This window comes from Theileria equi (genome assembly GCF_000342415.1).
Source record: "Theileria equi strain WA chromosome 4 map unlocalized gcontig_1105316255041, whole genome shotgun sequence".
Classification (NCBI taxonomy): Eukaryota; Apicomplexa; class Aconoidasida; order Piroplasmida; family Theileriidae; genus Theileria; species Theileria equi.
Genome location: NW_004668225.1, coordinates 497593 through 513839, shown reverse-complemented (window position 1 = coordinate 513839; position 16247 = coordinate 497593). Strand labels below are relative to the sequence as shown.

General features: G+C 42.2%; 4 protein-coding genes across 4 annotated transcripts; 1 reads left to right on the top strand and 3 right to left on the bottom strand.

The window, feature by feature from the left end:
• Positions 1 to 65: 65 nt before the first annotated feature.
• Positions 66 to 5174, bottom strand: BEWA_047070 (hypothetical protein; the record flags this gene model as incomplete). Its single annotated transcript, XM_004831638.1, has 1 exon — positions 66 to 5174. One exon carries the CDS (start codon positions 5172 to 5174, stop codon positions 66 to 68), a length of 5109 nt encoding a protein of 1702 aa, XP_004831695.1.
• A 983-nt stretch (positions 5175 to 6157) lies between these two features.
• BEWA_047060 (thioredoxin and glutathione reductase family member protein) lies at positions 6158 to 10534 on the bottom strand (the record flags this gene model as incomplete). The annotated part of the gene is made up of 4 exons (XM_004831637.1): positions 6158 to 6619; positions 6659 to 7270; positions 9985 to 10122; positions 10256 to 10534. The coding sequence occupies 4 exons, from the start codon at positions 10532 to 10534 to the stop codon at positions 6158 to 6160; spliced, it is 1491 nt and encodes a 496-aa protein (XP_004831694.1).
• Positions 10535 to 10728: 194 nt separating this feature from the next.
• Positions 10729 to 11217, bottom strand: BEWA_047050 (hypothetical protein; the record flags this gene model as incomplete). Its single annotated transcript, XM_004831636.1, has 1 exon — positions 10729 to 11217. The coding sequence occupies one exon, from the start codon at positions 11215 to 11217 to the stop codon at positions 10729 to 10731; it is 489 nt and encodes a 162-aa protein (XP_004831693.1).
• A 2480-nt stretch (positions 11218 to 13697) lies between these two features.
• On the top strand, positions 13698 to 16192 carry BEWA_047040 (hypothetical protein; the record flags this gene model as incomplete). Its single annotated transcript, XM_004831635.1, has 2 exons — positions 13698 to 14388; positions 14475 to 16192. The coding sequence occupies 2 exons, from the start codon at positions 13698 to 13700 to the stop codon at positions 16190 to 16192; spliced, it is 2409 nt and encodes an 802-aa protein (XP_004831692.1).
• Positions 16193 to 16247: the final 55 nt, after the last annotated feature.

Sequence of the window (16247 nt, the reverse complement as noted above, 5' to 3'; positions counted from 1 at the left end):
AACAAATTAAGACCAACTAATCAGTATAGAGTCCCTAGTCTCCCTAATGGAGAGTCCATAGACCCCTATATCTGTCTAACCCAAGGGTCTCCTCTAGAACGTTTAAACGCCCACCAACCAAGTCCAGTAAGACCACCAGCTCCGGCAACAGTGCCAGAGGATGCTCCAAAGGTTAACCATGATCCTAGACCAACAGTAAGAGGAGCTTCAACAAGAGATTCAGGTTCTTCAGCAGTAGGAGGAGCAGGTTCAGGAGAAGATTCTTCAGTAGCAATAGCTTGAGGAGGAGGTCCTTTAGCTCCACTAGTTTCACCTTCATTAGTATCAGGTTCTTGAGAATCAGGTCCAACAGCTTCACTATTATCACCAATATCACTGGTATGTCCTCTAAGTCCATCAAGACCACTGGTAGCTAGTGCCCCTGAAGTCCATCCTGGTAGTGAAACCAAAGATGACCTTGGTGGTGCCCTTTCTGGGCCCCCTGCTGGTAAAGACGGTACTCCTACTAATCTATCTACTGGCAATGGTCTTTGTCCTGGTATTCCTGGACCTAGACCCGTCAGAGTTCCAGATTCAGTAGGAGATAGAACAGCGTAAGCTTTATCACTATCAACAACATTAAGTATAGAACCAGGAACATCAACTTTAAATCTTGCTCCATTACCAGATGGAATAGTAATACCGGGGCTTTGTCTTCCAGCAACTACAGATGGAGGATATCCACCATTAATATTAGCATTTAGGTCAGATGAGAGAGCAGGAAGTTGATGAGGTTCAGGTCTAAGAGCGGCTTGAGTAATATCAGCTTTTCCAGGTGAGACAGCAGCATCTTTTTGTTTAAGGTCAGGAGATTGAGGTTCTTTAGGAACATAACTAGTACGATCAGTAGTTTCAGTACCTTTAGGACTCGACAATGTTTTTGCTAAAGTACCGGCTGCTCCAGTAAGTATGTCTTGAGCAATACCAAAAAGTGAACTTAATAATCTATCATAATGCTCACTTGTCCTACCAGTAACCTGATTATTTCCACTAGCTCCCACTCTACCTTGACCGCCATCTTCACCCTTAGATCGAGTAGGTCCAGGAGTATCCGCACCAGAAGTAGTTGGTTGAGACAAGGATTGAGTATTATTACACTTCAAGTAGCTGGGACAATTTATCGCCTTAACAAGTGCACTCCAGCCTTTACTGCTACAGTCCTTAATATTCTCTGGGTCACTTGATATACCAAGGACTTCTTCCCATGTATCACTGGAGGACTTCTTGTACCACTTGTTAACGCCAGGGATTCCACCTTGAACGTAGATTAGTACGGGCTCATTCCCTGTGCAGTAAAAGGCGTAGGCTGTAACCTTTTCTGTAGTAGGTAATTTAAGGTCAGTAATCTTTATCCTCTTCCTATCACTTCCACTATTTTCATAATATATAATCTTTGCGAGTCTAGTTCCTGAGGTAACATCGTGTTTATAGTATGTAAGGTGATTTGTGTTGTGACTCGACTTCTTACAGGAAATTGTTCTATCGGTAACAGATACCTTTTTACCACCAGTATGGTCTTTACCGCAACAGTATGACTTTTTAGCATGAGTATGAGAATTTCTGAAGGATAGATCCATTACAACAACGCCGTTACGTCGACAGTTAAGTTCGTCAAGATGAGTCTCAAGGGGTTCACCTTCCAGTGGTTTAGAAGGGTCTTTATAGTCAGAAAGCTCAGTCCAATTAGATATACTGGTTCCGCCTCTATAATAATATACAAATTCACTGTTTTCCTTCTCAATTTCTACTAAAAGAGGCTGAGAATTGTCCCTATCTCCACTCCAGTACCATACAGAGTAATCATAAATGGGACCAGTAGGTCTTATGTTTGGAACACCCATACCATTATACTGAACTTCCCTAACCATGAAAGGCTGTCCAGCTAGTGCCTCATGTGTGAACATCTTGAAACAAGAACCGTGTGGTTCCTCGAACTTAGTTACTTCAACTTGTTGTTCGGGAGATCCTCCAGGAGGATATGTCGTAGAAGTTTCTTGTCCATCAGGCTTCTCCTTTATGTCTATGATAATTGTATATGCTGACTTTTGATGTGCAAATATGGGACTATGACCAGGAGCCTTAGCAGAAGCTGTTAAGGTCATAGATTCAGTAGCGGTGGAAGAATGTTTAACACTAGAAAGGGTATTATTGAGATACTCACTCATTAACTCTTCTTCTATATCCTCATCATACACTTCAATAACACCACCGTTACTTCGTTCTTCCATTCCATTATCAATATCATCAGCTAGTTTCAGCAAGTTAAAACGATCATTATCACTATCTTGGTTTTCATATAGTTCTAGATATGGCTGAGAAGGTGGGTTTTGAGATGGATTACATGCACTCGTATCCATTTTTATCTTATCTAGGAGACCTTTCAATGCCGTGGTATTTTCATCTTTACCTTTAAACTTTTCTGTATTTTCAGCCCACTTATTATATGTTCTCTCAAGCCAAATTTCATGTTCTCCATTTTGTTCAATTTTTATGGCAACTGGAGCACCTCCAGGACAGTTTGGGAAGTATACTTTAACCTTGGAAATTTCTTTAGGTGTACTAAATATTCCAAGACGTTGTTCAACACCATAATATAAAATAGAAGAAACTTTAAAGGTGGCCTTCCCTAGACCCACAGGAGCATGCTCATAAACACTGTACTCAGGAATCTTTTCTTCAGATGGAGTAACCTTTATCTTACCTGAAAGGCACCCAGTATGACAGTATCTACCATATGTTTTTGAGATGTCTATCTGGACAACACCATGTACTCTACAATTTACTTCATTTAACTTTGTTGTTAGAGTATCCTGCAGGGTTTTATTAGTTGGATCACTTTCTTGAGTATAAAATTCTTCATCTCCTCTAAAAATTTTCATCCATTTTGTATAATCTGGACCCTCTCCAAGATTCTCAAACCAGTCTGATCCATCCTTCCTGATCAACTCAACAAGCAGAGGTATTCCGGAATTTTTCCAGCTGTAAATATGTAACAATGGTCCATCTTCGTTATAGGGAGGAATTATGTTAGTGGGATTATCGTTAAATGTAATTCTAGAAACTCTTTTATTATTTGAGAGTTGATATGCATCGACTTTGTAGTAATTTTCGGCTCCGTTTGGAAGTTGTGGTTGTGTAGATGGAGTTACAAGCCCGTTTGTTAAGCATTTTGATTGATTTTTACTGGACTTGAATACTCCAAGATTTTTAGGTTCCATAAGGTTTATGGGAATAGCACTATTCCTATAACAGTTTTGATCATCTAGCATATAATTTAGATCGGTAGAAACTAGCTTTTCATAACTACCCTGTATCCATTTACCATGTTCTCCGGGTCCATAATAAGAATAGTACTTAAAGTCTTTCTCAGTACTCTTTTTGATTCCGAGTAGGATAGGTGTATTATCATTTCCATTCCAAAAGTATACATGAAAATTTTTTACACCCTGGATCTTGGATTGAAACTTTGACCCATCGGCTAAATATTCATTTAGAACAAAAACACTGCTGTTGTTTGTAGCTGGCCTGTGAACATTCTTAAAGAAACCAAGTAAAGGAGTATCATCAGATTTAGTGACAATAACTGGAGTACTTTTAGGATCTAATATATCGGTGTATGTAATAGAGTTCTGCCCAGCACTTAGTGTCTTCCTAATATTAAACATAATTCCTTTGTCAGAAGTTGATACATAACAGTCGTTTAATTTAAGAGTACCTTTAACATTTTGAAAAAAATTTCCAATATCTGATACAGCCTCTTCTGGTGGTTTTTCGTATCGTCCAGGGAGGTCTTTATAGACCTCCCAATCTGCCCCCTTTGCTTGTTTAACATACCATTTATAAGGATTCTTAGGTTTATCACCAGATTCAACACAGATGAGGAATGGCGTTTTTGGGTCACAGGGAGATACATATGCTAAAAGCTTCTTGACATCCTTGAATGGTAGGGGATTAGGTTCGAAATTTTGTGGCTGACCATTTACGGTGATCTCAGATACGTTGAAAGATTCTTTATTACATTCCGGACTCTTCTCATACGTGTGAGCATACAAAACTGGATAGGTTCCTAAAACTTCTCCGTATCCATAACTAATTCTATTTCTGTGTAGATAATGTTTTGTCTCATGACAGCTTTTTTTCTCCCCAATGTTAACTTGTACAACTCTGTTATAGATACAATTGAGAACATCAAGTTTACATTGGAGATCTGGACCTTTTTTGTCTAGCCTATTGATTTCATCTCTCCCTAAAACCTTCCATTTATCATGTCTAACCTTTCCATCGTTACCAAGAACGCTGGTATTTTCGAGCCAGAATGATATATTGCCTTTAAGTTCTACTTGTATCAAAAGTGGATTATTGTGAGCACAATCATCATTCCAGTAGTACACTGATACTGTCTGGACATTACTATCATCAAGTTGAAACTGGACATAATAGCTTCTCCTCATTGACGAGATCATCCTATACGTAACCTGATTGCTACGGTGGAGCAGAATAGATTTTTCCGTAAATTTCCCACTATATTCATGCCTTACGTAGCTAGATGTTTTAGTGGGATTCTCTTGTCTAAATGTTACATAGTCCTGTTCGCTACAAACTGCACAGTCAATATTCTGAGTGCCAGAAATGTCTATATTTATCCCATGAAGTCCATGTAGTCTACATGCAACTGATTTCAACTTATTCTCAAATTGAGAACATGAATTGTATTCATCTCTATTTGGATAACTACCCGATTTTGCTTCTTTATCAATCCTCCACCATCTTCTATTATCATAGGTTCCAACATTTTCATACCAATGTGTTCCACTGTAACTCTTGCCTTTAACCCTTATTAGAAGGGGCTTATTTATGTAACGTCTATCCTTATCGTGAGTTTTATGGTAGTATACTGTAACAGATGCTAGCTCCTCAAACGCATGGAGAAATCCCACCCTCTCGAGTGGAACATTTGTCCATATGACTTTGGATATATTTGACTTTTTCTCAATGGCTTCATGGGTACAATATCCAAAATCTCCTGTTCCTACGGGTCCCGCTCTTATGGAGATGTTACCTCCTTTACCCCCTCTACACTTACATCTTCTATGTCTGCATCGGTTATGTACATCTACAATTATTGTAGTCGTCATTCATGGTCAAGTTGGCTCTATCTCAAAATCCTCTCAAAACTCTGAGATCCATGAGAATATCCTATCTACTCATCTATACATTCATCCTCCCTCACAACTAGCTCACCGTCAGAGAGTGTCCACAGAATGACAAGATGAACAACTATCAACGCAGTCCTCAGTAGTACAGTATGGATTGTCTACTGAGTATATATGCTCTTCTGTACTCTATTGCCTATCCATCTCACTGCTCTGCTATTCGTCTCTAGGGGCCAAAAATGTGCATACCAGTCTCAACACTCAACTCATTCACTCATGACCATATCATCCATACATTTCATCACTGTAGCCGCAATTAGAGCCGTGAATTCGGAGCTGTGTCTCCAAGGCCATCCATAGCCGGTGTTTGGCCAACTCTTCCATCCTACAAGTCACACATCAACTTACCATCTTGTATAGTCTCTAAATATCCGATTTTCTGGTCAAAATCCTGGTCTATGGAACGTTTCGACTCCAGACGTCCATTGAGCGATTTTTCTGCGATTTTTTTGCCCTAAAATCGGTGCCAAATGTTAACTTTCAGAGCAGATCGGTAGTTTTACGGGATTGCAGGTGTAAATTGGCCACATTGCCGATAAAACTCAAAGTGAATGTCCAGGGTCCACACAGTCGGCGAGACACACCAGGGCGGCCGACTATCTTGATGACTTTTGCCCAAAATGGGTCGTCCGGTAATCTATGCTACTGACGGTGGTCTATAGGGGTTTCTAGGTGGAGGATGGGTGACCAGAGACCGGCAATAGCCTCCGGAGGACAGGGGTACCTAGAATGGTCTATAGGGAGAATGTGGGAAGGGCGCCTAGAAGAATGGAAGAGAGATAACGAGTAGAAATAATCTCAAGTTTATTACGCTTTATAGTAATACTTATGATTATATTATCCTTTGCATTCGTATTGATTGTGTCGAGTTCGTGAGTTTACATGCTATTCGTCTTGTGTTTGCATTAACCGCAACGTCCACCTCCACAACCGCCAGAGGCGACCCAGGAAACTCCAGATGCCCTAGTAACTGAAAGACCCATAAAACTCTCAGCATCGGTAGGGTGGATCGAAATTGTCTCATCAAAATCCTTCTTTGTAGCTCCAAGCCTTATGCAAACTGCAAGTGTCTGCATAATTTCACCTGCATTTGGACCAACAAAATGGGCTCCCAGGATTCTTCCGGTATCCTTTAGACAAATGAGCTTTACGAGGCACGTTGGTGGAAGATCAACGTCATACTCATCTTTCCTGGCATTCTCCGCCTTTTCCCTATGAGAAGCTGAGAGCTCCAAAGATGTGAACTCCTTAAGGAAGACATCAAGCGAAGCATCTCCGTATAGTTCAACGGCCTTTTCTTCAGTAAGACCGCAACTTGAATATTCGAAAGGGGTGTACACACATACAGGAATATTGTCATAGTTCATCTGAATGGATGATGTAAGAGTAACGAATGGATAACAAACCTGCTCGGTTGCCCCAAGGAAGATCCTCCTAGCCAGCAATTCTCCAGCTTTTATAGCAACTGGAGCGAGTGCCGGTCTCCCATCCAAGATATCACCAACTGCGTAAACTCCAGGGACTCCAGTATCCTCATTAGGAGCTACAATATGCCCATTTTGAAATTGCACGCCAATTTTCTTGTATTCCTCTACATTATCTAGTGGGACTCTTCCAACTCCATAAAGAACAGTGTCGAATGTGTCAACGGAACCGTCGGTGAAGATAACCTCAATCTGCCCGGTTGACAACTTCTTCATAGCCTTTGGAAGGACCTTGTAGAGGAATTTAGTTCCAGTGGCTTCCATAAGATCTCCAACCTTTTCAGCACACTGACGATCGAACCCACGAAGCAAAATAGACCTTACCGACACAGTTACATCGTGTCCAAGTCCGGTCAAGAAACCAGCGCATTCAAGAGCAACATAAGAACCTCCAATAACTAGGGTCTTTCCAGGTGACTTTTTTAGCTTAAAGAGATCATCAGATGTAACTGCACAGTCCTGAGCACCTTCAACGTCCTCAGGGATGTATGGACGTTCTCCAACTGCTATCAGGATATTTTTTGCGATGATTTCCTAAATTCAAATGCGATTAATGCGTATAAAGGAATATTTGTGAGAGAACCTAATGTGATGACTGCATTTTTGTTAGGATATCCGACTAAAGCTTCATCATTTATAAAAACTGCATTTCAATATAGACTAGTCATGTCTATGAAAAAAGTTTGAGTTTATACAAGACCATTGTTCACTTTATCCAGTTTTTCATGAAACCCCTATGTAATCTTTCATATTCCACCGACTTTTCAAATCCTATAAACTTTGGTCATTAGCATTTCTGGGTGTAAAAAGGAGACGTAGTAATTGGTGCATCCCCTATCTCCAGAGGTAGTCCATACTCTTTCTACCAATGGTTAGTGTGGGTAAATTTGATCCATATTTCGGAATTATAAGTTTGCCAAGGATGTTATAATAATGATCGAATGATTACAGAGAGGAATCAAAATTGAGAGTGTCTAGGGTAACTGGAACTAGTGATGTATGAACATATGATCTGATATTCTCAGTAACATAATGGGCATTGTCTCAAAGGTTCAGGTTTCACCTGCCTCGAAGATTCGACCTTTCCTCAACGAACCAATTTCCTCCACGGTCCTTCTTGTACTTTTTAGATTTCAATCCATTATTTCTTAACACCACAACAACAAAGGTTTCATTATCCTTCAAAAACGTGTAGGCAACCAAGCATACTTCTTCTCCCTCTCTCTTCCATATTGTCTTTTCTCCATCCACAACCTTGTCGAATAAGCAATCCGTTTTTGGATAGTAATAGGTCACCTTAAGATCACCCATTACGACATCTGCCAGTACATGAACAGCACCCTTGTTTACATGTGCCAGGTCCAAGGTGACTGGTCCTTTTACTTCCTCAAAAAATGGCTCTGGTTCCTCCTCAACGAGTGGTTCAGCATTCTCTACATGAGCTTCTAAACTTGAGCATCCTCCTAATGGGCACCCAAGGTTAGCAAAGTTAAGTTTTACTGGTTCTCCAACGGTACCATCAACTCCAACGACAGGTTCAGGAACCTCAGCAAGTGGTCCATCAACCCCTTCATTCAAAGGTTCCACGGGCTCAACTTCCTCCTCCAAGTGTTCATCTGGATGATCTACAGGAACCTCTGTGTCTTGGAATCCTCCCAATGGGCACCCAAGGGTGGAGAAGTCAAGCTCATTAGATCCTACAGATTCCCCAACTGGTCCATCTACCTCATGTTCTTCCTCCTCAACTCCAGGAGATACCTGTTCTACTACATCAGCAGGGTCTTCAACTGGACCGTTTACTTCTTCAACGAGTGGTTCAGGATCAACTAGTCCATCAACCCCTTCATTCAAAGGCTCTGCATGTTCTTCAACTGCTTCTCCTACGTCCTCAACGAGTGGTTCAGCATTCTCTACATGAGCTTCTAAACTTGAGCATCCTCCTAATGGGCACCCAAGGTTAGCAAAGTTAAGTTTTACTGGTTCTCCAACGGTACCATCAACTCCAACGACAGGTTCAGGAACCTCAGCAAGTGGTCCATCAACCCCTTCATTCAAAGGTTCCACGGGCTCAACTTCCTCCTCCAAGTGTTCATCTGGATGATCTACAGGAACCTCTGTGTCTTGGAATCCTCCCAATGGGCACCCAAGGGTGGAGAAGTCAAGCTCATTAGATCCTACAGATTCCCCAACTGGTCCATCTACCTCATGTTCTTCCTCCTCAACTCCAGGAGATACCTGTTCTACTACATCAGCAGGGTCTTCAACTGGACCGTTTACTTCTTCAACGAGTGGTTCAGGATCAACTAGTCCATCAACCCCTTCATTCAAAGGCTCTGCATGTTCTTCAACTGCTTCTCCTACGTCCTCAACGAGTGGTTCAGCATTCTCTACATGAGCTTCTAAACTTGAGCATCCTCCTAATGGGCACCCAAGGTTAGCAAAGTTAAGTTTTACTGGTTCTCCAACGGTACCATCAACTCCAACGACAGGTTCAGGAACCTCAGCAAGTGGTCCATCAACGACTGGTTCTGGATCATCTTCCCCGACGTTATCCTCAGAGTTCTCAAAGTTCCAGTGTTCCCCTAGATCTGGAGGATTAACAGCCGTGCCATCAACTCCTCCATTCAAAAGATCAGGAGTATCAACTTCACCTGGAGAGTCTAGAGGCGATGGCTCACCCTCTTGGGACAAGGTAGCATCCAAATCATCTCCGCAGCGACCCAGTTCCGCGAGAAGGAACACATAGAGTATGGTAAAAACCTTCATCCTCCTCCGAACCTATACAGAATGAAACGGAAGTGTACTCTTGTTTGCAAAAGTTCTACGGCGTGGAAGGCTTCCAAACGGAACCATTCATGCACACCCCACCCTAACTTGCTCCAGAGAAAGAGGGGAATACTAAGGGGATAGTCACTCGTTTTATCCTCTATCCATTGATTTAAAATAAAGTGTATGGTAAGAATAAACGGGCCTCCTGTAATAGAGTTGTCCCTGTCTATTCCCTCATGTAGGCAAGATTCCTTGTTCATGGGGACTCGTATTGTTATTCACAGCCCATCATTTACAATCTTCCATCAATGAATTTTACAGTAAAGTTTCCTCTAAAGCTCCCATGATCAGAAAATCCGATTATACATCCACCAAAGGAGTAAATTAGCTCGTCTTTTCTCCATTCCAAGTAATACAGTCATCCAAATCATTAGGCAGACTCCACGAATCATGTATTAGTGTTCACTTGTCAAACATACCTCTACCTTTCCATCCTTCTCATATGTTATACGCTTATCCGGAGTGACTGATGCAAAAGCATTAATGTAATGTACTCCAGAAGATAATAAGCCGGATCGATATGAAAAGTTTAACATGCGAATGTAATTTTGAACTGTCTGTAATGTCAATGATGGAATGTTGGCAAGGATTGTTGTATTCCGGAAGTTATGCAATGGGATGTCCCATCAGAGTTTGGCCGTGCCAGTATCCTCAGTGATGATTGAGTTGTATATAGATATATAAACATACCTGAACAAGTTTGTTCCAATCGTGGCCTCCAACCGATGGAGCAAATCCGTACATCACTCTATCGTGTTCAGACTTGCCAAGGATAGCGGCATAATGCATAAGCTTTTTGGGGATGCATCCAACATTCACGCAGGTACCTCCAAGACCCCAGGTAGTACCTTTTGGTGATGGCTTTATGTAATCAAAAACAACCGTTTTGGCACCGTGACTCGCTGCTTCCTTAGCTGCAGCGAGGCCCCCGGGACCACCACCAATTACTGCAAAATCATAGGTTTCCATTGGCGTTCCTATGAATGAGTGTTATAACTTATGTATGAATGATGTGTAGCTATGAGGAATGACTCTAACAGGGTCATTAAGACAAGTGCCATCTGGAGTGTGTGATAAGTCTAGAGAAAATAAGCTTTCCAAATACAGTTCCATAAATCACTCAATGGTGAATCACATATGCTCTGTAATGCGTCAAATTTCCGTCATGTATCCTCGATATCAAAGACCAGACGGCCGGCATCCATCATAGAAACCCGTTCCCAAGGTTGTCCATTTTGTCTGAATAGGGCTTTGTAATCTGTTTGTATTCCCCTCCTAAATCCCATAACAATTAGCATCTTTATCGAGTTTGAATTTACAAATACATGTGTACATTCCCAGCCATCTTCGGACGTCCAAAGGATATCATCACCATATACTACCTTTGTTGCATAGTAGTCGTACCTTGCACATATCAGTCCAGCCCTCATGCTCCCCTCCATTTCAAACCAGTCAAGGTTTAGATCTGCAATGTTCATAGTTATTGATATCCTCTGAGATGGAATATAATCTTGTTCTGGTGCATAAATTATGTTTGTTGCTTCTTGTTGACCATTTGTGTCGTTTTCTGAGCATATAGACTCTGTTCCAACGTTTCCGGAATAACATAATTGTATGGTTGCAAGCATGAAAAGAAAAGCTGTGACCTTCATATTGTTACTCTTATTTCTTGATAAATAAAAAATTTTGTTCCTATACGATTCATGTCGGAAAGGAATCCAGAGCCTGGATTAAAATTCTGTTCCTCTTTAAATCTTTAATCATGCATGTGAGCCCCATGCGTATGGAACATACGGAATTGTCAAGAAGTAAACGCTGCAGAATAAGGGAAGAGTGTTTCGTTTTACAAGTTGTGTAGATTTTGTACAATACATTCTTCATATTCCCTAATGCATGGTTATACTCTATCTATGCTGATAAGAGAGTAGGCGAATGTTTACATGCGAGATGTTAGGAAAGCAATTTCCATGGACAAATTCCGATAGGAGTTCCATCTGTCCGACTTCCTAATACTCCTCCAAGCTGTTTACCAGCATTATATTCACTTAGTATCTCTGTCCCCTAGTATTTATCATCATCCATAGCAGTACTCCATTAGACCAACTAGTCAATATAACTTCCATAGGAACATCTAGAGTATCTCCATAGACTCTTAAATCTGTCTAACCCAAGGGTCTCCATAATAGCGACTATAGACTTTCCATCCTGTGAAACAAGCCAAGGCAGAAGTACCAAGAACGGAAGATAATACAGTAGGGATAGTCTTTTCAATAGTCCAACCAGGAGAGCCTTGATTAGAAGCGTCAAAGATTAACCATGCACCTAGCAGTACAAGACCAACTGCAACAAGTATTAGTAGATGGGTTATCAACTTGTTCATCAGCTTTAGTAATAGCAGGTGACATTCTCCTAGCTCCTAGTCTTCGAAGTAGTAGACTTATTTATGAAAAGTAGGAGAAGCCATGACAGACTACATTAACCTTGGATCCTCCAAGACCAAATTGCGATTCATATCCGTCTATAGTATGAGTAAGAGAATAGAACTGATGAGAGTAATTGTCCTTCCACAGGAACTATACCCATTATCCAATAGTACTTCCTCACTCAGCATCCTCATACATTCATTCATCCTCCCTCACAACTAGCTCACCTTTTGGCAGTATGGAATAGATTCCAGCATTTATGGACTCACTAGTCCATGAAAGAGTCTCTAGTGGAGTAGACTCTCGCTGCATAGGCTCCTTCTGGACTCCATCCCTGCCATATCAAGATGATCCAAGTCCAGGGTAGACAACTTAATGCTAGATATCTAGCTGATTAACTTATTCCTCCAATATACTTGTGAATAGACATGCTCCTATACTGCATATAGTCGCCATTACTACCTCATCCATCCTTCTTTTATAGGCTCACTATGTTCTCCATCCCTCATTCTTTGGGACCTATCCTCCTTCCGTTGTACTCCGTCAGACATTGACCAGTCCTCCGCTTAGCTACGGACATTGCATCCATTCAACTTACCGTTACAAAAGCTTCGAAATCCGCCTCGTCTGGTCGAAAAGTTTGTCCTGTTTCCGTTGATAAACGCCGAGTGTTCGGATTTTCCTGATAGGCAGTGCGCAATCGAGTGTCTAGAGAGAATAAAAGTGCATGAAATAAAGATTCTTGGAACTGTCGATACAAAAAGGTTCATTCCCCTGTAGACGTCAAGTCCTTTATACATTTTGAGCGGCGCTCCTTCTACCCACAACGGGCCGTGGCGCCGGCCACGCTGAACGGCAAATGAAGCTCAGACAGCCACCGCCGAGGAGAGGAAAATGGAGGGCGAATGAAAGAAATTTTCTAGAGGAAAACAATGGACACGAGTGAATCCGAGCCGAGTAAAGGGACTGCCTATGGAATCTCGGCCTTTTGCCAGATTCCCGGGATTGTCTCAACTATAGTCCCTGTAATGGAGTATATGAAATGTACAGAGGCTCTGGTGGCTCACAGGGTCGCAGATGCCGCGTCCATGCGCTCGGCTGGATGCACCTCCTGCACACTCTACACACCAAATCTAGACACTCCCCTCTACGCTCATAGATGAATACTAGATTTAAGACAGGCCTAATTTACCAAGAAATGAGAGGATTATGCCATCAAACAAGGTATGTTTAGTGTGTAGACTAGAAACGAGGGGAGTATGCGGAATTTTATCCAGCCAAGGGGAAACGTGACCAAAGACGCTCTCAGACAAGCTAGAATTAATCGATAGTCTCGCAGTATCAAAGTAATTGTGACCGTGATTGCAAGGCGGATGATAGGAGCTTTACAAAATGCTCAGCATCGAGCTATCAAAGGGGCATAGAGTGAAAAGTGGCCAAGTATCCGTCAATTGTCCAAAATAAGGTGTTCATGCAGAACTGTTTGAAACCTGTACCCACACGAATGTCTGGAAGGTGATACTCGTATGGGTACATTAGGCTCACTGGTCATCTTGGTACTGTGAAGAAGGGAGGCTACTGACTCACTAGTAGACTTCTGGAGCAGAAGTGTACGGACTCATTCCACCTTATTGTTCCGCTAGCATTTGCATTCCGCATACTCCCCTATTACAGTCATCATCAGTTATACGCCAACACAATATATATAGATGAACGAAAGTGTCTTTTCTGATGCTGACTCTCGAGGGAGTGCATATTCTCCGGTGACTCCGTTTGAAAATGCGATTTTTATTCCGGAGGCAGATGGCGATTCCATTGAAACTTTTGACTCTTACTGCGAAGACACAAAGTATACCTATGAACATGCGCGATCGATTCATTGTCGGTTGCTTTCTCTCTTTTATTTCCTCTCCTTTCTGTCTTCCTTCAACGATGTTCACGGGCTTTTCGGGTCCACGGGTATCTATGATATCTCAAGGCACACCAGGACGTTTTTGGATAACATGGATCACCGGGAAATCTGGTCATCCATTCGCCAATTTCCATCACTCTATTTGATCATTCCTCTGAGTGACTTTACCCTGATGATCATTCCACTAATTGGAATGATAGTCTCGATGCTGAGCTTCATTACGAGTTTCACGGGATGCTACACTTTTAGTCTCTTGTGGCTCTTGAAAATCTCGAGCTTTGCCTTTTACAAAAAGGTCCCAAAAAGCGTCGCTGATTTGTTGCTCTTGGAAGTTGGCTTCTTGACCATTTTCATCTTTTCACCCTTTAGAATCTTTGACAAAGTGGAGGGAAGCTGGATCATTCCACTGATTTGCAGATGGGCGTTCCGAGGAGTTGTCTACAAGGTAGTCTTTTTCGCCGGATTATCCAAGCTGAGACTCTTTTTAAGTAAGTTTGATGGGTGACTATACGCCAGTATAGGAGCCACTGTATTCAGTGCCCATTGTTACACATTCATTATAAAAATTCTGTAGATCACTCGTTGGAGCTGTCGAAGATCTTGGCGTCGATTCCTTTGCCGACGCCTCTCTTGTATTATGTCCTCAAGGTTTACCGTAGTTATGGTGACTTTGACCGGGACAGTGCTATATCTCTCCTCTTTTACGAGTGTGTTTTGAGTGTTTTTGTGGCTACACCGATAAGAAAGTGTAGACTAATTGGGGGTTTTCTTACCCTAGTCTACTGTTTGTTTTTCACTTTACTGGGTAATTTCGGGTCCTTTTACCTAATTCTGGCTTCATGCTCGCTCTTCTGCTTTGATGACTTTGCCCTGGATAGTCTCGTAAACTCAAAGTATAACATGTTTACCAAGGGCAGTAGGCTCGTTAGGAAAGTTTCCGTGGATCTCATTGAGAGCACAGTCGCAGATGATGAGCTCTTTTGTGTCTACATGGATGATAAAGTGGGACAGGATGACCAGCAAACTACAGAGGGTACAACTAGTGAATATGAAAAGGTCGTGGATGCAATTACGCAAAAGGGGTACCTCAAGAAAATTCTGCCAGAGACGAGTGATAAGGTAAAATCGGTTGTTCACATCATCTGCATGTTGTCGATTTTTGTCCTCTCACTCTTCACCATATGTTACGCGAGATATCGGGGTCTAAAGGCTGTCTTTATCTTCTTGCTCTGTGTACTCTTGCAGATCCACTCTGAGACGTTGAAGGAGAGGCTCATGACAGAGTATACGCTCTTTACTCTCCAAGTATGGCTGGTGGGAGAAATGCTCATTGCTGGTCCCTCCGTCTGGAGTTTTATGCTCTTTCTGGGACTTTTGGAGCTCCAAATTTCGCTATCCAAGAGCCACCATTTGGTCAAGACCATCAAGATTATGACGCAAATGTTCATTCTCCTGCGTACCATCATATATGGTCTCAGCATGATCGATCGGTATGTTGACCCTAGCGTCGTCCCGGAGATTGGATATCCCATTGACCGCGCATTTTACACTTTTAACGACTATGGAAGTATTTTCCCAATCAATGGAGAAAGGATGGAATTTGTTATTCAGGGAACATCAGACTCTATCCTCAGCGGAGTCACGGAATGGAAGGAATACGAGTTCAAAGCTAAGCCTAGCGGTCTAGATAGGAGACCAAGATTCCTCCCCTTTTACCAGTACTCGCTGGATAATACAATGGAGATTCTCTCTGCCAGGGGTCTGGACAAAAACATTCATGCACCTCCAGTTTACCTCTTTGGGGTCCTCAGGAAGTTGCTGTATGGCTCAAATGAAGTTGGCGAGCTCTTTTACAAGAATCCATTCGCTGGAAGTGCCCCCAAGTACGTGCGAGTTGTTCAGTACTCTTACGACTTTGTTGGTTCTGAGGCGAGGAAGAAGGGGGCGGCAACGATGCCGGGACATGTAGAAGCTGGAAGATGGTTCAAGAGGATGTTCCAGGCCCAAGTTGTGCCTCCCCTGAGACTTCCTCCACTCGACGGCGGTCATGATGCAGACACAGCCTCCAGTGTGAAAAAGGAGGAAAACGGTCACGTTGTAGTCTCCACGTTGCCTGAGGATGCACAACATCCAGAAGAAAAGAACAAGGGCCTAAAGCAAGGCGACACCAAAGTGGTACACGTGGTCCATACCATGCCGCCAGAAAAGACAAAGGGAGTCCCCCTAGAGTATGCAGATAAGTTCAATCATGTTATACCAAACGTAGATGGACTCATTATTACAAAAAGATGAGCCAAGTTGTTATAATACCAGAAATGTTTTCTGGATGTCTAAATGTTAATCGCTA